Genomic DNA, 25,280 nt, shown 5'->3' on the forward strand with positions numbered 1-25,280 from the left:
TCAATGTGTGTGGAACCTTTCCTGTATTCATGCGGTCAATATCACTTCTGGGAATTAAACTGAACAGAGATAATCGGTACTTCTCTTCCTTCTCCAGAAATGATTACTATCTCAATGTCCATAAATACACAACTGCAAGAGACTAAACATGCTTTAATAAATTAACAGCCAACAGAGTTAATATGATTCGGTCAATGTAAAATAGGTTTGACACTCTGGACCCGATGTGCGTATTTGGCGTCAAGGATCTCTTTTCTAGAGAGGTTTTGCAGTACAGTATTTCCATCTTTTCTGACATTCCCGCGCAAAACCACATTTTCCTTCAGCAGCCGACTGTTGTTTGCACGTAATATAGTATTCTCTCTTGACATATCTGCATAATTCTTTCCTTTGAATCTATAAAATTAGAAACGGAACGTTCAGTAATCCTCATATCCGGTAAGCAGTTTTAAGCAAATTTCAAAATCGGGTTTAACACAGAGGCTCAAAATCGGGTTTCAGAAAAGAAACTTTTGTTAATTCCTCAGATTTGTCTTTCAAATACTAGAAACATTATCTTAGAACAGACCTCCTTCTCACTGAGGAAAGATGTCTTGACATTTATGTCAATCCGTTTTGAATGATTGTATACATAATAAAATAATATTTTTCCACTGTGAGACTAAAGAAGGAACCTGAACTGTTTAAATATTTTATGGAATTTAATCCAAGGAAATTTGTTAACCCTCATAGGACATAATGATCTCAGGAAACGAATATTCATGTTGTCATAATGTCATCTGTAAAAAAGAATTAAATATATACTACGTCATACCACGGCACCGTTTACTTTTTGAATACATTGGGTGGAGGTATGATCAGGCTTCACAGAACTAATGACATATTGAAAAATTTCTATAATTATTCACCTCGTGAAAACATGACATGGAATTCCAAATGACAATTAGTTTGACGTTTCAAATAATAAGAGGTTAATTGTAAATACATAATCATATTAAAAACCATGACGACTGAACCGTACGCGCATCTTCTTTGCGCGATCACTATTTTGCACTGTCACACACACTGTCACCCGTTGCTAGGGCGTTGGGAAGCACCCTTCCATTGACTCAATGTTAAAGCGAATGTGGCAGTGCGTGATGAACAATTTGTCTCGACCAATCAGATTACAGGGTTTTCACCAGAGGTATGATAAATGTTAATGTCTTACCCGTCCAGCTCCTGGATAAGTTTTACGTTATCGTCGTTACACCTAATCAACTGCCGCTGTAACAGTTGAAATTCGCGCTCTTTTTCCGCAAGAACCTTCTTCATGTATTCGGCTTGGTGACTTCCCACAGCGGAAACCAACTTTTCTGGTTCAGTCGGTATAGGGCGGTCAAACAAAAACACCTTTGATCTATAACAAAACGAAACAAAATCGTGTAATTTAATTAACCTCTAATACTGGCTCCAGTATTGTAAATAAATAATAATTCAAGCTTAAACATTTAAAACGAAACACTTAAAATATTATATACTTCAATATTTCCTTTAAGGTTTTTTTCAACTGGTCGTTTATTTTTAGATTTGTTTTTGTTTTTTGTTTGTCTTTTCTGGTTTCCTTAACCAAAAGTTCTTTCTAACAAAGCTTAAGTACAACTAAAAATGAAGAACTCTTAACTTGAGTAATAATAAAAGAAAACATTACTGATGTCGAAGCATGAACCAATGCACATGCGCTGTATGTTTGATTTCATAAACAAAAAACAAATACATCGCACAAAGTTAATGTTATTATACATATTCTTATTCCGCATCTGCTAACGTCGTGCTTTAAGTAGAGCTACATGTTTCACCTGTCAACCTCGTGCTTTAAGTAGAGCTACATGTATCACCTGCCAACGTCGTGCTATAAGTAGAGCTACATGTATCATCTGCCAACGTCGTGCTTTAAGTAGAGCTACATGTGTCATCTGCCAACGTCGTGCTTTAAGTAGAGCTACATGTATCACCTGCCAACGTCGTGCTTTAAGTAGAACTACATGTATCACCTGCTTACGTCGTGCTTTAAGTAGAGCTACATGTATCACCTGCCAACGTCGTGCTTTCAGTAGAGCTACATGTATCACCTGATAACGTCGTGCTTTAAGTAGAACTACATGTATCACCTGCTTACGTCGTGCTTTAAGTAGAGCTACATGTATCACCTGCCAACGTCGTGCTTTCAGTAGAGCTACATGTATCACCTGATAACGTCGTGCTTTAAGTAGAGCTACATGTATCATCTGTCAACGTCGTGCGTTAAGTAGAGCTACATGTATCACCTGCCAACGTCGTGCTGTCAGTAGAGCTACATGTATCACCTGATAACGTCGTGCTTTAAGTAGAGCTCCATGTATCATCTGTCAACGTCGTGCGTTAAGTAGAGCTATATGTATCACCTGCCAATGTCGTGCTTTAAGTAGAGCTACATGTATCATCTTTCAACGTCGTGCGTTAAGTAGAGCTACATGTATCACCTGCCAACGTCGTGCTTCAAGTAGAGCTACTTGTATCAGCTGCCAACGTCGTGCTTTAAGTAGAGCTGCATGTATCGCCTGTCAACGTCGTGCGTTAAGTAGAGCTACATGTATCACCTGCTGACGTCGTGCTTTAAGTAGAGCTACACGTATCATCTGCCAACGTCGTGCTTTAAGTAGAGCTACATGCATTACCTGCCAACGTTGGCTTTAAGTAGAGCTACATGTATCATCTGCCAACGTCGTGCTTTAAGTAGAGCTATCACCAGTCAACGTCGTGCTTTCAGTAGAGCTACATGTATCACCTGCCAACGTCGTGCTTTAAGTTGAGCTACATGTATCAGCTGCCAATATCGTGCTTTAAGTAGAGCTACATGTATCACCTGTCAACGTCGTGCTTTAAGTAGAGTTACATGTATCACCTGCCAACGTCATGCTTGAAGTAGAGCTACATGTATCACCTGCCAATGTCGTGCTTTAAGTAGAGCTACATGTATCAGCTGCCAACGTTGTGCTTTAAGCAGAGCTACATATATCACCTGTCAACGTCGTGCTTTAAATAGAGCTACATGTTTCACCTGCCAACGTCGTGCTTTAAGTAGATCTGCTTGTATCAGCTGCCAACGTCGTGCTTTAAGTAGAGCTATCACCTGTGAACGTCGTGCTTTAAGTAGAGCTACATGTATCAGCTGCCAACGTCGTGCTTTAAGTAGAGCTACATGTATCACCTGCCAACGTCGTGCTTTAAGTATATCTACTTGTATCAGCTGCCAACGTCGTGTTTAAAGTAGAGCTACATGTATCAGCTGCCAACGTCGTGTTTTAAGTAGAGCTACTTGTATCAGCTGCCAACGTCGTGTTTTAAGTAGAGCTACTTGTATCAGCTGCCAACGTCGTGCTTTAAGTAGATCTGTTTGTATCAGCTGCCAACGTCGTGTTTAAAGTAGAGCTACATGTATCAGCTGCCAACGTCGTGTTTTAAGTAGAGCTACATGTATCAGCTGCCAACGTCGTGTTTTAAGTAGAGCTACTTGTATCAGCTGCCAACGTCGTGTTTTAAGTAGAGCTACTTGTATCAGCTGCCAACGTCGTGCTTTAAGTAGATCTGTTTGTATCAGCTGCCAACGTCGTGTTTAAAGTAGAGCTACATGTATCAGCTGCCAACGTCGTGTTTTAAGTAGAGCTACATGTATCAGCTGCCAACGTCGTGTTTTAAGTAGAGCTACATGTATCAGCTGCCAACGTCGTGTTTTAAGTAGAGCTACTTGTATCAGCTGCCAACGTCGTGTTTTAAGTAGAGCTACTTGTATCAGCTGCCAACGTCGTGCTTTAAGTAGATCTGTTTGTATCAGCTGCCAACGTCGTGTTTAAAGTAGAGCTACATGTATCAGCTGCCAACGTCGTGTTTTAAGTAGAGCTACATGTATCAGCTGCCAACGTCGTGTTTTAAGTAGAGCTACATGTATCAGCTGCCAACGTCGTGTTTTAAGTAGAGCTACATGTATCAGCTGCCAACGTCGTGTTTTAAGTAGAGCTACTTGTATCAGCTGCCAACGTCGTGCTTTAAGTAGAGCTACTTGTATCAGCTGCCAACGTCGTGCTTTAAGTAGAGCTATCACCTGTCAACGTCGTGCTTTAAGTAGAACTACATGTATCATCTGTCAACGTCGTGCGTTAAGTAGAGCTACTTGTATCATCTGCCAACGTCGTGCTTTAAGTAGATGTACTTGTATCATCTGCCAACGTCATGCTTTAATTAGAGCTACTTGTATCAGCTGCCAACGTCGTGCTTTAAGTAGAGCTATCACCTGTCAACGTCGTGCTTTAAGTAGAGCTACATGAACAGCTGCTAACGTCGTGCTTTAAGTAGAGCTACATGTATCATCTGCCAACGTCGTTCTTTAAGTAGATCTTCATTTATCACCTGCCAACGTCGTGCTTTAAGTAGAGCTACATGTATCACCTGCCAACGTCGTGCTTTAAGTAGATGTACTTGTATCATCTGCCAACGTCATGCTTTAATTAGAGCTACTTGTATCAGCTGCCAACGTCGTGTTTTAAGTAGAGCTACATGTATCACCTGCTGACGTCGTCCTTTAAGTAGAACTACATGTATCAGCTGCCAACGTCGTGCTTTAAGTAGAGCTATCACCTGCCAACGTCGTGCTTTCAGTAGAGCTACACGTATCACCTGCCAACGTCGTGTTTTAAGTAGAGCTACATGTATCAGCTGCCAATGTCGTGCTTCAAGTAGAGCTACTTGTATCAGCTGCCAACGTCGTGTTTTAAGTAGAGCTACTTGTATCAGCTGCCAACGTCGTGTTTTAAGTAGAGCTATCACCTGCCAACGTCGTCCTTTCAGTAGAGCTACACGTATCACCTGCCAACGTCGTGTTTTAAGTAGAGCTATCACCTGCCAACGTCGTGCGTGAAGTAGAGCTACATGTATCACCTGCCAACGTCGTGCTTTAAGCAGAGCTACATGTATCACCTGCCAACGTCGTGTTTAAAGTAGAGCTATCACCTGCCAACGTCGTGCTTTAAGTAGAGTTACACGTATCACCTGCCAACGTCGTGCTTTAAGTAGAGCTACATGTATCAGCTGCCAATGTCGTGCTTCAAGTAGAGCTACTTGTATCAGCTGCCAACGTCGTGTTTTAAGTAGAGCTATCACCTGCCAACGTCGTGCGTGAAGTAGAGCTACATGTATCACCTGCCAACGTCGTACTTTAAGTAGAGCTACATGTATCAGCTGCCAATGTCGTGCTTCAAGTAGAGCTACTTGTATCATCTGCCAACGTCGTGCTTTAAGTAGAGCTACATGTTTCACCTACCAACGTCGTGCTTTAAGTAGATCTGCTTGTTTCAGCTGCCAACGTCTTGCTTTAAGTAGAGCTATCACCTGTCAACGTCGTGCTTTAAGTAGAGCTACATGTATCAGCTGCTAACGTCGTGCTTTAAGTAGAGCTACATGTATCATCTGCGAACGTCGTGCTTTAAGTAGAGCTACATGTATCACCTGCCAACGTCGTGCTTTAAGTAGATGTACTTGTATCAGCTGCCAACGTCGTGCGTGAAGTAGAGCTACATGTATCAGCTGCCAATGTCGTGCTTTAAGTAGACCTTGTATCATCTGCCAACGTCGTGCTTTATGTATATCTACTTGAATCAGCTGCCAACGTCGTGCTTTAATTAGAACTACATGTATCAGCTGCCAACGTCGTGTCTAAAGTAGAGCTACATGTATCCCCTGCCAACGTCGTGCTTTCAGTAGAGCTACATGTATCCCCTGCCAACGTCGTGCTTTACGTATATCTACTTGTATCAGCTACCAACGTCGTGCTTTACGTATATCTACTTGTATCAGCTGCCAACATCGAGTTTAAAGTAGAGCTACATGTATCGCCTGCCAACGTCGTGCTTTCTGTAGCGCTACATCTATCACCTGTCAACGTCGTGCTTTAAGGAGAGCTACATGTATCACCTGTCAATGTCATGCTTTAAGTAGAGCTTCATGTATCACCTGCCAAGGTCGTGCTTTAAGCTAAGCTACATGTATCACCTGCGGACGTCGTTCTTTAAGTAGATGTACTTGGATCAGCTGCCAACGTCGTGCTTTTAGTAGAGCTATCACCTGTGAACGTCGTGCTTTAAGTAGAGTTACATGTTTCACCTACCAACGTCGTGCTTTAAGTAATGCTACATGTTTCACCTATCATCTGCCAACGTCGTGTGTTAAGTAAGGCTACATGTATCAGCTGCCAATGTCGTGCTTTAAGGAGAGCTACATGTATCCCCTGCCAATGTCATTCTTTAAGTAGAGCTACATGGATCACCTGCCAACGGCGGGCTTTAAGTATATCTACTTGTATCGGCTGCCAACGTCGTGTTTAACGTAGAGCTACATGTATCACTTGCCAACGTCGTGCTTTAATTAGAACTACATGCATCAGCTGTCAACATCGTGCGTTAAGTTAAGCTACATTTATCACCTGTCAACGTCGTGCTTTAAGTAGAGCTACATGTATCAGCTGCCAACGTCGTGCTTTAAGTAGAGCTACTTGTATCATCTGCCAACGTCGTGCTTTAAGTAGAGCTACATGTTTCACCTACCAACGTCGTGCTTTAAGTAGATCTGCTTGTTTCAGCTGCCAACGTCTTGCTTTAAGTAGAGCAATCACCTGTCAACGTCGTGCTTTAAGTAGAGCTACATGTATCAGCTGCTAACGTCGTGTTTTAAGTAGAGCTACATGTATCATCTGCCAACGTCGTGCTTTAAGCAGAGCTACATGTTTCACCTGCCAACGTCGTGCTTTAAGTAGATGTACTTGTATCAGCTGCCAACGTCGTGCGTGAAGTAGAGCTATATGTAACAGCTGCCAACGTCGTGCTTTAAGTAGAGCTACATGTATCAGCTGTCAACGTCGTGCTTTCAGTAGAGCTACATGTATCACCTGCCAACGTCGTGCTATAAGTAGAGCTACATGTATCACCTGCCAACGTCGTGCTTTAAGTAGAACTACATGTATCACCTGTCAACGTCGTGCTTTAAGTTAAGCTACATGTATCACCTGTCAACGTCGTGCTTTAAGTAGACCTACATGTATCAGCTGCCAATGTCGTTCTTTAAGTAGAGCTACATGTATCACCTGCCAATGTCATGCTTTAAGTAGAGCTACATGTATCAGCTGCCAATGTCGTGCTTTAAGTAGAGCTACATGTATCACCTGCCAATGTCATGCTTTAAGTAGAGCTACATGTATCACCTGCCAACGTCGTGCTTTAAGTAGAACTACATGTATCAGCTGTCAACGTCGTGCTTTAAGTTAAGCTACATGTATCACCTGTCAACGTCGTGCTTTAAGTAGACCTACATGTATCAGCTGCCAATGTCGTGCTTTAAGTAGAGCTACATGTATCACCTGCCAATGTCATGCTTTAAGTAGAGCTACATGTATCACCTGTCAACGTCGTGCTTTAAGTAGACCTACATGTATCACCTGCCAATGTCGTGCTTTAAGTAGAGCTTCATGTATCAGCTGCCAACGTCGTGCTTTAAGTAGAGCTTCATGTATCAGCTGCCGGGTTTGAGCAGCATGTTATGAATACGACTGATTGTGTTCGAGTATTTGTCATGCGCATTGTAGGAATAAAGTGTTTCCGGTGATCGACGTGGTTCTATAACGTTTATTTGAGGACAAACTTCCCATCAACATAGTCAGATTTTATCGAGTTATTACATGAAAAAAGACTATACAATCTGCAATTGCGCTAGAAGAGATATATTGGTGTTTTTGCCTTCTGTTTGATGATTCAGATGCCGTCTTTAGAACCCATTGCTTCCCCTACTTTGGTGAACGATTAATACAGACAAAATGAACTGGAAATAAACACCATTAAAACTCGACCCACTACACGTTGTCAGTTCAAGGTAACCTATGTATTTTTCCGGGTTTTATTTTCATTTTTTATACCTTTCCCCGTATTTTGATTTCTCAAAATGTATGACCGGTGCTGCTTATCGCCATTGAAATGTCTGATGGGCGTGAATATAAGAAGAGAAAATATATAGTTATGGGGGCCGCATGACAATTCTGGTTTCTTCAATTTCCCAATAGCGGAAGACAGAAGAAAAAAACGAGGGGGACACATGAGTCGCCACTTGCGAAAACATCCAGTGGAAATCAACAGGATATTTTATTCCCCCAAACAAACGTCTTATCAAGTCCGGTACTATTAAAGGATGTGACGGCATCCCTTCCATAACTCGGAGGCAAAACATTTGTCTGATCCTTGTTTTGTAGAATAATAGAATTCTTAAATTGAACTAACCAGTTCTAAATAACTCAAAACACGGACGTTCATTCATGTGTCTGATGTCAACTTGTGTCGGGGATATTCTTGGATAGAAATGGCTAGCACTGCTTCTTAATACATGTTCGTGCACTTTATAGGGGAAAAAAACAATCCTCTATAATTGCACATGGCGGGCTTTAAAAAGGCCTGAACCACTTCGGGTGTCTGGGATTTGGAGGAATGTTTTCAGTATGAAGGAAGTGTCTAAAATTTCACCTGACGCCGGCTCATAAATCCGCCACAGACTAGAACATAAATAAGTCATCGTGTCGCCCTTCCTACGGCGGCCGTGCTGCACCTTACACAAATTCGTTTGATGTTGTCCCGACTTGCACGGTTATGTTTGTTTTATTATTGTTTAACGTCCTATCAACAGCTATGGTCATTTAAGGACGGCCTCCCCGGTGTGCAGATGCATGCGTGTAGTATATACGTGTGTGTTTTCGGAGGCTGCGGTATGTTTGTGTTCGTCTCCTTGTGAAAGCGCGGAACTGATGCCGACTTTATAGTGCTACCTCACTGAAACATACTGCCGAAGACACCCAGCAGGACATCCCACCCAGTCACATTAAACTGACACCGGGCGGGCCAGTCGTCCCACTCCTAAATGGCTGAGCGTTAAGGTCATAGGAGTGTATTGCTAAACGGAAATAGGAAGTACAGGACATCCCTCGTTGAAATAGCAATGTAGGGAGAACGATAACTCTTGCATGCAAATACTATGTGTATATGTTTTTTTTATAAAATGTCAATTCTTAATCGTTTACAGATAATTAATTTTACACAATTTCAGCATTTATGAAATATATATACATTAATGCAATACTAATCTATGTTAGTATCATTTTTATTGACATTATTTTGCCTAAAATTGTGTTTCTTTATTTTTTCAAAATTCACTCCTTTTTACATAAATTTCCGTTTAAAATCCTTAAAATTCTGACAACCTTTATTTTTTTGGTGGCAGAAAATTTTCATTACTTCAAAGCAATATAACTACAAAAATAATTCAAATTTGACTCATTGATAAAAAAATAAAAAATGAATTAATGCCTTGACTGCTTTGAAATACTTTAATACTGAGAGAACACACTGTACTGTCAATAATAAACCTACAATATTCATCACAACTCTAGACTCATTAGAATATGCGGAAATTGTGATACTGTCTCCCTTCATTGGATTGTCACCAAGGGATGTACTTCCTGTTTCCTTTTATCAATACACTCATTCGACCTTAAATTTGATCAAGGATCCTTTTTCCATTGCATCAAACAACTACAAAGTTTCGTCGTAGTTTCTCACACATATGGAAACCTTCCCCTATTGAAGTCACTTCATTCTGTATATGAATGGGCCGGCAACTACCGCCGATTTAAAAGCTAGAAGTTAGAACGATTATTTTGTGATTAGATGACCCGGGTTTGTTTACTCTCATAACACCTGTTTATTGTGTTTATTTGAGCAATTTTCATGCTGATAAAAAAATAACCACTTCATATCGCCATGTTTTGGCAGTGGTACAGAGGTTTTTAATTAGTTTATCATTTTTATATTTGAAGTGATACAAAATATCACGAATATACATGTATATTTATATCTGAAGTTGGCACGTTCTCAGGAAATGTCGTCATTAATCTTACCTGTCTTCCAAATGTCGGCAGGGCGCTGGAGTCTTCCAAACTGCTCCTTCGCCCGAATCTTCCGTTGAACGGAAAGGCTTTTTTATACGAGGAGGTTCACGTAGTAACACCTGCGAGAAGGAAAACATGTATCATAGGAAATATATACATTTTGTATGTGAACTTGTACAAGTATTTACCCTGATTCACATTTCTATAACTCGAAGAGCGAAAAGAAAAAAGATTATAATTGACACTCCTTTCGACATAGCGCATATATGAAAGCAGATTTTCTAAAGTAGTTGGTAGAAAATTAATATGCCTCAAATATACGACTTGGAACTGCTCTTGAGAACGGTACATGCACAGCTAGTCTGTCACATTATCCCGACGTCAGGCTTACCCGGGCCTCGGCAGACAGCTGGCTTACAGAGGATCCTAGGGAGATAACGGGCCAACCGTAAGGGCCTCGGGAGACAACGAGCTCACAGAAAGGTCTAGGGAGATAACGGGCCAACCAGTAGGGCCTCGGGAGACAACGAGCTCACAGAAAGGTCTATGGTGATAACGGGCCAAACAGCAGAGCATCAGGAGACAACTGGCTAGCACAGGATCATAGGGAGAGAACGGGCAAACCAGTAGGGCCTTGGGAGACAACAGGCTAACAGGGGATCCTAGGGAGATTACGGGCCAACCAGTAGGGCCTCGGGAGACAACGAGCTCACAGAAAGGTCTAGGGAGATAACGGGCCAACCAGTAGGGCCTCGGGAGACAACAGGCGTACAATGGATCCTAGGGAGATGACGGCCCAACCAGCAGGGCATCAGGATACAACTGGCTAGCAGAGGATCCTAGGGAGATAACGGGCCAACCAGTAGGGCCTTAGGAGACAACTGGCTTTCAGAGGATCCTAATGAGACAATAGGCTAACCAGAGAAACCTCGGGAAAAAATGGGCTCACAGAAAGGTCTATGGAGACAACGGGCTAACCAAAGGAGCTTATGGAGATAACGGGTTAACCAAAGGAACCTATGCAGACAACGGGCTTATCAGATGAACCTAGGGGAGACATTGGGCTAACCAGAAGATCCTAGTTAGACATCGGGCTAACCGGAGGGACCTAAGGAGACAACGGGCTAACCAGAAAGACCAAGGGAATCAACGGGCTAACCAGTAAGGTCACTTTTTAGCTCAAATATCTGGCTTCACTATCACACCTGAACCTGAATTCAATATTAAGGATCCTTGTCCCACTACTGACTAAACGCTACAAAACTCCACAGCAGTTTTTCATGCATACAGATATTTCCCGTAAACTTTCTTTCGAATACAACTATTGAAACTACGTGATGGAGCTATCGGAGATCTGGATAGCTGAGTTGGTTAGAGCGGCCACATTGTAATCAGAGGTCCTGGGTTCGAATCCCAGCCTAGCCCTGTTACATTTTTTCTCTTAGAACACTGTTTATTTTTTTGTAATATTTACTATTTTCTCATAAAAAATAGCAAGTTATGGTTTCTTTTCAGAATTATTTTGAAAGCTAGTGTCGTGGAGGGTAAATGTTTCCACCTTAACGTTTCGCGGTGGTACGGGGAGCTGACATTCTATTTGTTTCATGAGAGACTGATGGTTCGGGGCAATAATAGACCTAACGAAAGCATTTCGTGGCGTAAAAAGTCCCTATAATGGCCTCTGTCCTTTCTCTTTTGCTCTTCCACTTTCTTTCTAAGCTGGCCTCCCTGGATCGCTGACCGCATTTACCATTTTACCGAAAAATGCCATAAAATCTTTGTCTCAATACAGCATAAAACTAATAAACAAACATACGAACAATAAGCTTGAGCTGAACTGAAAGTATCGGTGGAATTGATGCCACATTAGCTGGTCACGGATTTTTTTCATGTAAAAAAAAATGCTATTTTATGCCAATTTCATCCCGTTTAATAAACATAGTCGTGTATTCTGACACCCTTGTACCTTATAGTACTAACTGATATACTTACAAACAAAAGCGTCACTCCTCTTTAACACACGCGCAGTGTCTATTAATAGATTTATGGTTTTGACTGTCTATAACCCACACTTAATGACAAGACAATACGCCTATCCCTGAGACGGGTCGTTTATCCTTACATAAACGTCACTAATGATAAGCATGCGCTGGCAGCTGATCTGAGTTAATTGGACGCTTTTCCATGCTAGTGTTAGCTTTACGGTAGAAAACCAACGTGGCGAAAATTCGAACTAGGCGTATTTAAGTTTAGCTTACATCATTTCAATCTTATCAAATTGCATATTATTGCATTGGTGTTCTGTGAGTGTTCTGTAAAACAGTAAACTTAGTTACATTGTAAATGTCGTAAGATTTTACAAATCACGTGGTATGATTCAGATTCTATGATACTGTTTTGGTTTGTTGAGGGGTTTACGACTTATCAACAGATACATGTAAGGCCATGCCATAATACAATAAAAGTCTTACTTATTCCAATACAAATGGTGGCATTAAAGAGAAAATGTGTACAGCCATCTGAAGGGTCGTATGATAGATGGGGGATCATATCGCAAACAGTGCAGGTATATACGGTATAGTGTCCGCAATGGTTCTGTCTGTATTCATGTGTCCGCAGCCGAACTCTGAAAAGTTCATCACACTGCCAAAACTTTTTATTCGGTAAGACATCAATTAAAGAAAATGGCAGAATATAACGAGCCAAACCTTAAGCCACACACTCGGAAAGACTTTTAACAGACTCTGTCGGTCCAGCCACCTACATGGAAGCTGACAACACTGGTGCCGGCCTTGCTCCTGATAGGAAGCAGACGTGCATTGCGTCTGTGATGAACGGCAGACCCGACCTAAGTGGGCACTTAATTAATGATTATTTATCATGTTGTATCAAACACAAGTCGTACACAGTGTGGAAAGGTTAACAACACTGAACCTAACAGTCGTTATCCATAGCACTGGGACGTGATAATTAAGACACACGAGTATGCTGTTTTGGATCTTCTCCTGGTGTGTTTGGGTGATATAGGTAAAATATCATCGAATGGACATCTCATTCTACTGTTAGCCCTTTTTTGTCTAATTTCCCGTTGGATAATTTGGGAAAATCTTGGAAAAGCAAAAAATAGTTCGGCATTTCCCCGAGGCGATCGATGGTATTCTCCGTCAATAGGTTCTGTTTGCAGTACTGTTGTACATCATCTGGAGTTAGTATTATTAGACGAGACGTTTTATGGGATAAAAACATCCGACGAAACTCTTACTCCACGATCACTAATTCACAACCAGTAAGGGTGCAATTTGAGTTGTGGGAACGTTGGTCTAATCGTAGAGATGTCTAATGACAATTTCTACACATCCGCAAAAAGTGTGTAAAATTCAAAAAGTGTCTTAATTCGTAGGCCCCTGTGATCTCTAGTTATTTTTTCATTAATATACATTAAATGTTTTCACCCTAAGGCAATCAAAACATAAACTACGTTTTAATTTGTTATTGAAAGTGTTTTTCCTTTAACACTTCAGAAGTCGGTTTGTTTCACACTTCTAGTGCAAACTCTCTGTCGTGCAATACAAGTCCACGTGCACTTAAGGCAGTATGCTACCTTTTCTTAAAAGGTATCCCCATTCAAACTGATATGCAGTTATATGGCCTGTGCCTAATATATGTAACTATGGCAAACGGCAATGAAATGTGTTACAACTAGACAGTATGGAAAACAATCTACACTAAATAGTAAAAAGTACATTACTGTTTGTAATGCTGTTGGTCAACTCCTGATTTACCAGCTTTAAGGGAGGTAACTCCACCACAAATAACAGATATAACTTCTAAATCAGCAAATAATCTTCACAAGTACCAAATTAACATTATGTTACTTCATTCACCCCTAGAAGATTGTTACATTGTACATTCAATTCCACATTATAAGAACTTTTTCAGTTGAGTTGATGGCAAAAATGCGTTATAACGTCACGCTGTTTCAGTTTCCAATTAAGTCGTGACATACGCTGTCCGGCAAAAGTTCCTCAGAATTCGACAGGACAAGTACATGTTACTGGAGAGTCGTGGTTTGTCAGTGGGAAGTCGGGATATGTAACCGGAAGCTTGGATATGTCACAGGAAGTTAGGATATGTTACAGGAAGTTAGGATATGTCACAGGAAGTTAGGATATGTCACAGGAAGCTACGATATATCACAGGAAGTTAGGATATGTCACCGGAAGTTAGGATATGTAACTGGAAGTTTGGATATGTCATAGGAATTCAGGATATGTCACAGGAAGTTAGGATATGTAACCGGAAGCTTGGATATGTCACAGGAAGTTAGGATATGTCACAGGAAGTTAGGATATGTCACAGGATAGTAATTAAGACTGGTTTTCAGACATTAGAAATGTGTCTCTCTGCTCGGCTGCTAAATCAAAGCAGCTGACCAATAACATGAAAAGTCAATACTGGAAAAAAAAAACAGAAATACTCATTTCTTCTTTGTGAACACGAAGGAATCAGATATTTTGTTATTTATATTTATTTTGTTCGTAGTTTGAAAAACATAAAAAAGGAAGATACGGTTTTATGTCACAAATAAATAGACCCCATCCCTCTGGTCCAGAGGTATACTTCGTTTCTATACACAACTCGACAGGACAGGAGCCAGGTTTCAGACAGGTGCCAACATAGGTATGATGTATTTATATCCTTACTTTCTAATTAACCCAGTAATTAGTAGTATGTTATGTGTTTGTAGCTATATCATCGCCACACCTCGTAACTAAAGCTAAAGAGGAGTTACGTTATACCATTGCCAGCTGATTGTATACAGAATCACCCAGACAGCATGCCGAGGTATGTGATGTCGGTTTCTAAACCATGAAGACAGGTTCTAAATAGTGTTTAAAAAATACAGGAACACTCGTGCAATGTATGTAAGAATTTATTCACTGAAAAGTTGTTGTTCGGTACAAATTCTGGAGATTTGTTGTACCCGTCCCGACAGCGAGGTGTGTTAGGAATTCAAAACAGGAATTGGGATTGTTTACGGGTTGCCAAAAACCGTCTGTTTACACCTGTTTCCGAGAAAGTGATATCCTGTGTGACTTGTTGTTTTATGTTTGCCAAGCGGTAGACTACACAACATCATGTAATGTCACACCGGGAAGATTCCACTCTACCGCTCAAAACGGGGAATTCTTTTGAGGCCAACGCGCGTTTAACTACTACATAGCTTATACATTAATTGGTTAAATGGTTGATTACTTCATTATACTGTATAGTGACTTATATACCGGGCCTTTAATTTTCGCGATTTTGACCCAATATTAAAATTTACACGGATTATAATATCGCGGTGTAGACATTGGAAGTTTTCGTTGTGTTTTAGCACAGATAGGGGACACTCGGTATATAAAATATCAAATAGTCAAATGGATAGGGTTAATGACAGTATTTTGTTAAACAAATCATAAACAAAATTATGAGATATGTAAAATAACCTTTCTTCACGCATAAGTTCTCTTTACATGTATGTATATGAATCGTTGTAACCACGTGCGCGCTTTTTCATGGCGACATTACGCAAACGGCCTGCGGACAATATTTTCGCGATCACGTTATTGACCTTCGATATCGCGAAAATATCTTTCCCGTGGCAATATGCTGCTTTACGGAATACAACGTTCATAATATTATTATTGCAGTAATGGCATTTAAAAGAAGCAAATCGCGTCATCAGGTTGTATTACACGGGAATCCCGTTATCATACCGACGTCAGGATCATGACAGTGAGAAACACGACGCAAATATGAAGGGATACTTACATTCAAATCTAATACATATAACTACCAATTTGGAATGCAAATATAGTCCATGTATAGAACTGTGGCACTTGCTCATGTTTATGCGACTGAATTGACCGCAAGTCGGATACATACAGATGCCATGGAGCCTTACAATGTACATGCTATGTTCCACGAAGCCTCCAAAGTAACCGGTTTGATAAATTTAAAAATTGGACGTTAATCAATCATCAAGTGAAAATTCAGACAGGGGAAATATAAATTCTACATTTCCTGAAATAGGTTTGTTTAAATCGCCCTGGGGTGGCTATTTTTCATGAATTAACCTTGAAAATTTATATTTCCTTTAGGCAATACAGTTGTTTATACATGTACAGTCATGTCTACAATTAAAACAGCGTGTTTCCTACATTAAACAGTTATATAGAAAAGTTACGTTAGATTCTCTGACATACAATAGTTGGGTATTAAAAATCTTTGAAGCATCTTTGAACATTAATGAGAAAGTTCGTGACACCAGGACTTCACATCCCATTGTTTCTATTTATGCTTTATTAATCTGACAAGATCACGTGTCACCTCAGAGGACGACCTTCATATACTTTACAATATTTGTTCCGGATTTTATCGAATGCATTTCACCATCCACATATTGACCAGCTAGAAATGAAATGTTCACGGATGGAAATACCTATTGATATTGTTATGTTTTTTCTTTAAATTTCTTATTCTTATTTCGAAATATCTTGTGGACACTCTATCTCAAGAACGAATAAAGATATAACGTTCATATTTCAGTTTGTATTAGAGGACAACGAACACATGGTATGCGAACAAATTCATGATCATAATGTCAAAGGTCAAGGTCACAATTCGAAAAATATAGGTTATTAAATGTTTTTCGAACGACCATAACTTCGAAAGCATTTGTGTACTGCATAAACGCTTCATACTTCTTATAGATCTAACCTGGGCTTACTTTTTTCCATGACAAGTTATCAGAGAATATGTTAAGTTCAAAGCCTCGCTATGGGGTCAAATATAGGTCAAAAAATGAAAATCTCAAAAATGGTATTTTTTATCATAACTAAAAGAGCACGATCTAAGGATGATATAATGAACGTTTCAAGGTCATAGCATTATAGTGCACATAAATAGATAAAAGGACAGATGATTTCTTAAAGAATTGTCAAAATACCTTCGTCCAACTGTACAAAGGGAAATAACTCAAGAAAAAAATAACAGAAAACTCAACCCCCTTGACCAGTTTGTCTACAATATTATGAGTCATTGTCCGTCCTGGACTTAGGTGTTGCTCGGTCCAATAAACAGAGCTGTCAATCACCATTGCCTGTGTAACCATCATCGTACCTACTGTTGTTTGGTGTACTGTGTCCAAATAACAGAGCTGTCATTCACCATTGCCCCAGAACTATCACTGTGTGTACTGGGGTTTGGTGTTGCTGGGTCCAAATAACAGAGCTGACATTCACAACAACCTCGAGTAAATAACGTGATCAAATCTAGTTATAATAGATATTATATTTAAAGAATTTTAACCAGGCTTTCTTGTAGACATACACTATCTCCGTCTTCCAAAGATTTGCATATACATTTATACATGGATGTACATTGTACAACATGCAGCTTAAGTTTCTTTTTTTCATAAATCATATTCCACATGTCTTTCGATCTTAGCATTTCTATATAGCACGGTTTTAGAATACAGCTGTTGTGGAACACATCTTGAACTCGGCAAGTTAAGTTGATTTATAACTATTTCTTTTGGGACTTCCTGAAATCATGTTCAATCTTTATTTCACTTGTAGATTGTATGTTGTCTTTCATCGCTACCCTTCCTGCTAGCACAACCGCTGTTAGAGTTTCTCTTCGTGATCTTAACTTTTACATTAATCGTTATCACTTATATCGTTCCTGCCTGTACAATACGATCTTTCTGATATCGACTTGGGGTATGTACTACCTCCCACATCACATCTGTGACATCTGTTCAAAGATAAACATGTAATTGCTACCTTACACATTACACATGTTGGTTGTATTAGAGTTAAGGATGTATGCTACCTTGCAGAAATCAGGATGGTACGCTACCTTGCACGGTCCATAATTTTCGATAAAGTATATCGTCCATCATAATATAAAAACATAAATATGATGAAAAATCTATTCTACCAAGTAAAATGTAATTAAAGTATAGGCTGCGTCTGTCTAAGTGTCCATACACCCATGATAAGCAGGGCTGACCTAGATAATCTAATTATTTAAATTAAACTGTTCTTTCGCGCGCGCTAACCATAGTCACGCACGTGATGTCTGAATGTCTTTGTTTCACTAGCTGTGCGTTTCTATCATTTCTGGCCTGTGGGCAGTTATTCTATTTTGTCTATTTAACCTTGATACATTTGTTTAACATCTGCGGGAAAAGATTTTGGAAGAGCGTTGCACGTGTACGATCTGTTGGAAAATAAGACGCATACGCGCATGGTCTGTCGCCAAATTCTATACGGTTAGTAACCAATGAAAAGTGTCACATCGCACACGCGGTATAGTATGCGCTGAGGTCACACTAGAACGAGCTGTTAATGAGTCGCACAATAACCGGTGACAGTGATCTCGATTTGTGGTGAAAAATATCAGAGTACACCCGTTTACGTGTAAACCAAAGAAATTACAGTTTACGGGTAAAGTAAAGTGTAACCGTTTCCGTTTTATGGTGTAACTATGGTATGTGACAAAACGTGATTCAATGTAAAATGTTTTATTACACTTTTTGAAGGATAAGAATTCCTATAGAAAATCTCACTAAGTTTAAAAGCCATTTTGAGTCACTGAACAAATGTTTGTGTTTTTTTTACATCCAGAATAGAGATCGGTATATGTAAGAGCTTAGGGGTAACATACGCATCTGATCATATTGATAGTACCGCGTGGACTGATGAAATGCAGATCTGCCAGTGTTAATGTGAATAAATTTACCAGAAAAAGTTTCTCGAAACACGGGACCGTTATTAAATTAACATCATTTTGAAAAGTACTTAAGTTTTTGCATTAAGATCCATTTGAAAATTTAATTCGGACTTTCCGTAAAACGCTCCTTCGTGAATAATTAAGAGATTGCGATTACCATTTTTCCGGATAGAATTCCGGAGGGCGTGTTTTTATCAAATGGTTAAAAATGAAGATAAATTTAATTGAACAATCCAATGATAGTTTGTTAGTAGGACAATATCCCATGGTTGGCCTGTAACTCGCTAGACCTACCTGTGGATTTTCCACCGGAACAACGTCCCCGTGTGACGTCATTGTGTCAGCCGTGTGCCTGATTCCCGTTTGTCCTGAGCACGCTATATGCTGAAAATATTCAGGCAACCACGAGTCACCTCCCTTTACTCACAAAACCGACAATTTATATTAAACAGCAGCATCACTCTGATGAGATAAATTATAAGAGTGTCTGTAGCCAGGGACGTATACTGTCCCTGCTGCAGCTTAGCTTTTACATTTAAACTCAATTGACGAAACATCTTGTCGAATTGTAATGAAATTTATACCTATATTTAGCTTACTGTTCTTCCATTTATAGAATAAACTAGATTTTCGTATAAGTAAGGATGACAGGAACTCAAGTTAAGCAAACGTACCCTCCTGTTTGTCGCTTTGACTAAAGATGCCACATCAATGGTTGGACGATAGTTACCAGCTTTGAGTCCGAACGCCTGTCAGGATGGAGACAGAGACGAAGAAATGTAGAGTTGGGGGTGACATATTTGTAATAACGATCGTACCTCCAGAATTATGTGGACCTGGATTCCGTGTAAGTTTATATATTGTTCACTATTGCAGTTTCTTTGTATATATTTTTTTTGTAATTTGCCTTCAAGTTACCATGTAACTATAAATGAGCAATACATTTTTTGAATTGAATTGAATATACATCATGTCAAAATATTCAAAAAACATTCTTGTTTCAGTTCCTCGATTTGAGCAGTGAAAACAAACAATTAGTTTCAGCTACTAAAACGTCTTGTATGGTAATATACATTTGTATAGGGATTTATAATCCTATATTGAAAGGCTTAAAACGGTCTGATATCACTATTGTAAGATTAACAGTTACGGTATAAATATACATTTGTATAGGGATATTAATCCTATATTGAAAGGCTTAAAACTGTCTGATATCACTATTGTAAGATTGACAGTTACGGTATAAATATACATTTGTATAGGGATATTAATCGTATATTGAAAGGCTTAAAACTGTCTGATATCACTATTGTCAGATTAACAGTTACGGTATAAATATACATTTGTATAGGGATATATAATCCTACATTGAAAGGCTTAAAACTGTCTGATATCACTATTGTCAGATTAACAGTTACGGTATAAATATATATTTGTATAGGGATATATAATCCTATATTGAAAGGCTTTAAACTGTCTGATATCACTATTGTAAGATTGACAGTTACGGTATAAATATACATTTGTATAGGGATATATAATCCTATATTGAAAGGCTTAAAACTGTCTGATATCACTATTGTAAGATTAACAGTTACGGTATAAATATATCTTTGTGTGGAGTGTAACAGAGGGGGTGGGGATGAGAGAGTGGGGCTTCATTAGTTACATCACCCTGAAACAATACATGGGGTTTCTCCGGTTACTACGGTTTCCTACCCCATTAAGAGACCAACACGAATTATTAGCGTAATTTGATGAAACTTTTTTTCTAATGTTGTAAATAACTTTGATTTAAGGAATACCTTTGTTTACAAATCTCTACCTCTCCCCTTGGAAGGGTACAATGGTCATACTAGTAAAAAGCTTATAATACATGTACTTACAATGACCGCGCCTCTTGCCTTGGCCCACTTGGAGGGTGTGGTTTTCACGGGGCCGAGCCAGCCCCTGTGGTCGGGTTTATACGAACACTTATGGACAGGCTGAAACACACACACGATTTCGTCACCTGAGTACGAGTGTATCTACCTGTGTAGACAGGTATATACCCCGACCATAGGTATGTTTCCTTCAGAGGTGATAAGAATGGTTATCAGCAGTTCTACTCATTATGTCGCCGCTCCCCTACGCGATTAGTCAAAAGTCGTGATTTATTTACAGTGAAAGTTTAGAGAAAATCAATGTCCATGAAACGTTTGCAATGCCGATTCAATGTTAATGTAACGTTTGTAGTGATCACATTCATCAAACAACATACCTACCCTTTCTTAAAAGCCAACCGTTTTCGAACTTTTCTATTAAGTTTGAGTCTCACTTGAGCACGAGCGTATTTTACGCTTGAAAGCGTTTGCAATTTTTAAGTCTTTCAATTCAAATTATATTCTATTTATGGAAATATTTCTTTTCATAGTTGTAAGAATATATTATGTATTATGTCAAATTTGCAGTGAGGCATAACAGTGATTCGGACAAATGTAGTATAGATATATAAGTCTGACCAATAATACAGATGTGATACACGGATTATCCTGTAACAAACGTCCCGAACAAATAGCAACTGGGATGTGAAGAATAATTAAAGTCAATGATTCAACCAAAGGTGAACAAAATAATCCACAGACCATATGATTAAAAATAGTGTTAGCTTCATTGCAGATTTACTTTCCACCCATGTTCGAAACTACTTATAAAATTGATACTGTGAGTCGGATTCAAAATCTGCATTTTTGTCAGTAGAGTTATAGTCATTTATATTTTCCAACTATTGACAGATATGTAAGGTGAGCCTCACCTTGGACCTGATAAACTGTACGATGACCTTGGCCTTGGCATCCTTGCGTCTCTGAAGCCCGACCTCCGTCGCTGAGCGCCGATACACCGGCATCACGATAGGTCAAAGGTCAGCAATCAAAGGTTGAAGTTCAAGACCATAGTGTTTCCGGGACAAAGTTTACAGCAAGGAAACATACGCGTGCTCTGCAAAGTAATATGTCAAACATACGAGAGTAGGAAATGTGTTGAAGACCTTTTTGTAACACACGACCAGTATACACAATGCCTATTGTATAACTTGAATGCTATACAGAATAATCTTCGGCAAGAATTAATGACGCGTATATGAAGCGCCATTAAGATACATGTAGCTTAAGTATGGAGAAATAAATTATCGTTTTTGAGAGTGATAAATTTGTCAACACAGTCTGTCTAGAATCCACCCACTGCACGTGACACGTGTTAGGAATGATTCCATACTTTTGGGATGAAAACGAAAAATGTGGTAATCTACGAAAAAACCAGTAGAATAGATAAATTCTACAATGAAAGACTTCATGTACCACCGAATAAATCATGATTTTCCATAAACTGATCAGTATAAGGCAGTATAAGCCCTCGTCTTCTGATAACGAGGGTAGATAACTGTGGTAAGTAAGAATGCTACAACGTCGTGTCTATGGAAGATTATATTCTCAACAATAACCTGATTTTACTGTGTCTACATAGTATTTCTGGTTTTAAGTAAACATGGCATCATAAAGTACGTGGGAATTCGAACAGCAATATTCATTTCCGGGATTTATAAAAACAAATATCATCTTGGTATCACCGAATTCGTCCATATCATGTGTGAAGAAAAGAGCATAGTTTAAGATGTTAAAAGTGTAAATTTGTTAAAATAAAGATTGGAAACATTTAATCAAACTATTTCAAACATAAGAAAACACGTTAATCTTAGTGAAATCATTCACTACCAAAACGATTGGTGAAAATTAAAATGCAGATTAAAATCGGATCCTAATTTCATTTGAAAAATATTTACGTAGACTTACCATAAACATGAAGGAAGTGCTTCGTCAAAATGTCGGTTGAAGAAAACACTATTAATTCACTAACATGTATCAGACTTGTGTTACTACTGCACACGTGGTTAGCTATGTATCACTTTAGGTAGTGGTTGTCACACTTAACCTTGGCGGCAAACAGTACCCAGTCTCCGGACCACAATGTCAACACCAAACAACACACCCTGGCATCGTCACACATACATTATATTTAGACGAGTGTATACCGATTGGGATTTATGAAGTACTACAGACAAGACCAAGATCTGTATCAGAAGATTTATATATATATATTTTTTTTATCTTTTACTGAAACGGGTACAGGCAAGTTCTTATTGTAACGGAGAATGTTACAGAGTCCTCAAAGCTACTGATGCTGTCATAAATTACAGAGCATTATTTTAATTAAATACTGTACAAAGTAGCGGGACAAATAGCATAACCTTGACGTACACCGATTTTCAATACGTAACTTTGTCGGCATATTAGAGGCCACAGTGGCTTTTGATGCCCGACCGGGAAAAGGAAATGTAATATCCACATGTAAAATACATAGCAGTGCTCGGGTAAAGTTTCGTTAGTATCCGGCCTGTAGTTTATGATTGAATTTCCGAAAACCTTTGAGCGGAAAAAATAGGAAATAGGTTACCAAAAGTGTTTGGGGGCCTTAGTAATATTGAGTCCTACATACATGTATCCTCATCCTAGATATCCAGGGGCTTCACTCACGTTTGCTAGCGTAACCCCTGGATATCGAGGTTGGTGTATCCTAAGGCAAGCTTGTTAGCTGGGTGTCACTCCAAACCCGTATGTAGTCGTGTCGGCGCCTATGTTGTGGTAGTCCGCCATACAAACATTGACTACTGGATCATAATCCATCGAGAAATAAAATCAACATACTACCTTACTCCATTCACGTCCTATTGACTTTTTATACACGAAACGAATTATTGAATTAAATTTTAAATAGAAAGGACGGTGGAGTAAATAAGGTATATTTATAAGTTAAATACTTAGGGACGCGATCCTTTATGCAGTTGGCAATACTGTACGCCGTCAATTCAAAATATACAATTAGTCGGCCTTGACACAAACGGGACATTCTTTAGTGTATTTGGGGTATTCTCTGCTGTTTTAGCCAGATAATCAATGTATCCAAGATGCTTTTATATGTGCCAATGCAACCTCTCTAAACTAAACACCAAAGTGAGTCGTGAGTACTGACCTAGAGAGCTCTTCGAAAGTAGTAGGATATGAATTACACAGCCACATATTGGATTGTTTATCAGGGCATACAGACCCACACTGTTGACGACGGGTAAACGGCAGATGTATTAAAATAGACAACGATACATTTGTATATCAATGTGGCAAAGAAGGGGTAAATACACGAGTCAGGTAGCACTTCCACCTTCTACGTGAGCGGCCGGGGCTCGATTCTCCAATTCGTCGTGGCATTGGATGTTCTACTGCCCACATAATTTTAACAACCCAAGTGGAGTATATACATGTAATTCACTCGGGTGGGTGTTTCAGTGTCTATGTTGTAGAATACAAGTGAGATGGCATTGTAAACACTGCAAAACGAAACAAAATGCACCTCTAACACAAATTAAGAGAGGTATCCATGTATCATCGGGCTATACGTTTATACTGACAATATTAATTGTAGTGTACTGTAAAGCGTTTTGAAGAAGCGTATTCTAGCTAGATAGAGCGCATACTCGATACTCCAAGGCATGCAGGTGGGTATTTGATTGGTCTCAGGTAAAAAAAAATTACCGATAGCTAGGCTGTTACCTGTATTTTGAAGATTACGAAAGCTAGTCAGTTTAATCGTTATGCGACTGACATATTCTTTTGTAGCCCGAGTTTCCTCTGGCCCTAGCACCAGACTTAAACATTTTGACATATCTATATCAGGGCCAGAGGAAAATCGGGCTATTTCTTTTGATGTGCATCAAATGTTGTATATTGATTATACAAGAGTTTTAAAACGTTGGGTTTGTGGCAGCAGATCAATTTTGGTGTCTTCATTGATTGAAACATAGGGTACCACATTAGTCGCCTGATTGAGACGTAGGGTACCACATTAGTCGCCTGATAGAAACATAGAGTACCACATTAGTCGCCCGATTGAAACATAGAGTACCACATTAGTCGCTTGATTGAAACATAGGGAACCACATTAGTTGCCTTTATTACAACTTTTATTTAGCAATCAAAATTTCTGGTAGTAGTCACGCCGTGTTCGCTCGTGTTTAGGATCCGCCGCTGGTACGGGAAGTATTTTTCTATTTTATTCTTCAGTTCTATTTTTTTTAATTTTTCAATGTATGACGGTTGACTCAAGAAATACAGATTAATTGCTTATTACTTCATACATATGCCCATATACCGTGATCAAATCAATAGAACGATGGAAATGGATAATACGCTAGAAATCGTGTCAAATGAGAAGTCCTGTCATACCCTGCTGTCCCTTGTAAAGCATATTAAGAGTGCGTGTATTGGTGCGGGTTATCTCCCTTACACCGTGGTTATTCAGTGTTTTCTCTCCGTGTCTGCTCTCAAGTCCACCTAGGCAGGGTGTAGAACGATTTGATCTGGGTTGCGTATTTTACTTTCGTACCAAACGAGTCGTTGAAAAGGACATTTTATTT

At 39.3% G+C, this 25,280-nt stretch overlaps 1 protein-coding gene across 1 annotated transcript; it reads right to left on the minus strand.

Moving 5' to 3' along the window:
• Positions 1–133: 133 nt before the first annotated feature.
• On the minus strand, positions 134–22,758 carry LOC110450316. Its single transcript, XM_021497782.1, has 8 exons — positions 22,606–22,758; positions 21,570–21,754; positions 20,662–20,760; positions 19,450–19,524; positions 19,070–19,159; positions 10,001–10,110; positions 1,211–1,399; positions 134–396 (listed from the first exon to the last, which is right to left on the minus strand). The coding sequence occupies exons 2-8, from the start codon at positions 21,660–21,662 to the stop codon at positions 192–194; spliced, it is 861 nt and encodes a 286-aa protein (XP_021353457.1). The 5' UTR covers positions 21,663–21,754; positions 22,606–22,758; the 3' UTR covers positions 134–191.
• Positions 22,759–25,280: the final 2,522 nt, after the last annotated feature.

The sequence above is a fragment of the Mizuhopecten yessoensis genome, unplaced genomic scaffold, assembly GCF_002113885.1.
Source record: "Mizuhopecten yessoensis strain PY_sf001 unplaced genomic scaffold, ASM211388v2 scaffold5155, whole genome shotgun sequence".
Lineage (NCBI taxonomy): Eukaryota > Metazoa > Mollusca > Bivalvia > Pectinida > Pectinidae > Mizuhopecten > Mizuhopecten yessoensis.

Coding starts and splice junctions, on each gene's coding strand:
- LOC110450316 (XM_021497782.1), bottom strand. CDS start 21,662: ATGCCGGTGTATCGGCGCTCAGCGACGGAGGTCGGGCTTCAGAGACGC. Junction 10,111..19,069: donor TTCCGGTGGAAAATCCACAG/GTAGGTCTAGCG, acceptor TCCTTCTCGCAG/GTGTTACTACGTGAACCTCC. Junction 397..1,210: donor CTTATCCAGGAGCTGGACGG/GTAAGACATTAA, acceptor CTAATTTTATAG/ATTCAAAGGAAAGAATTATG.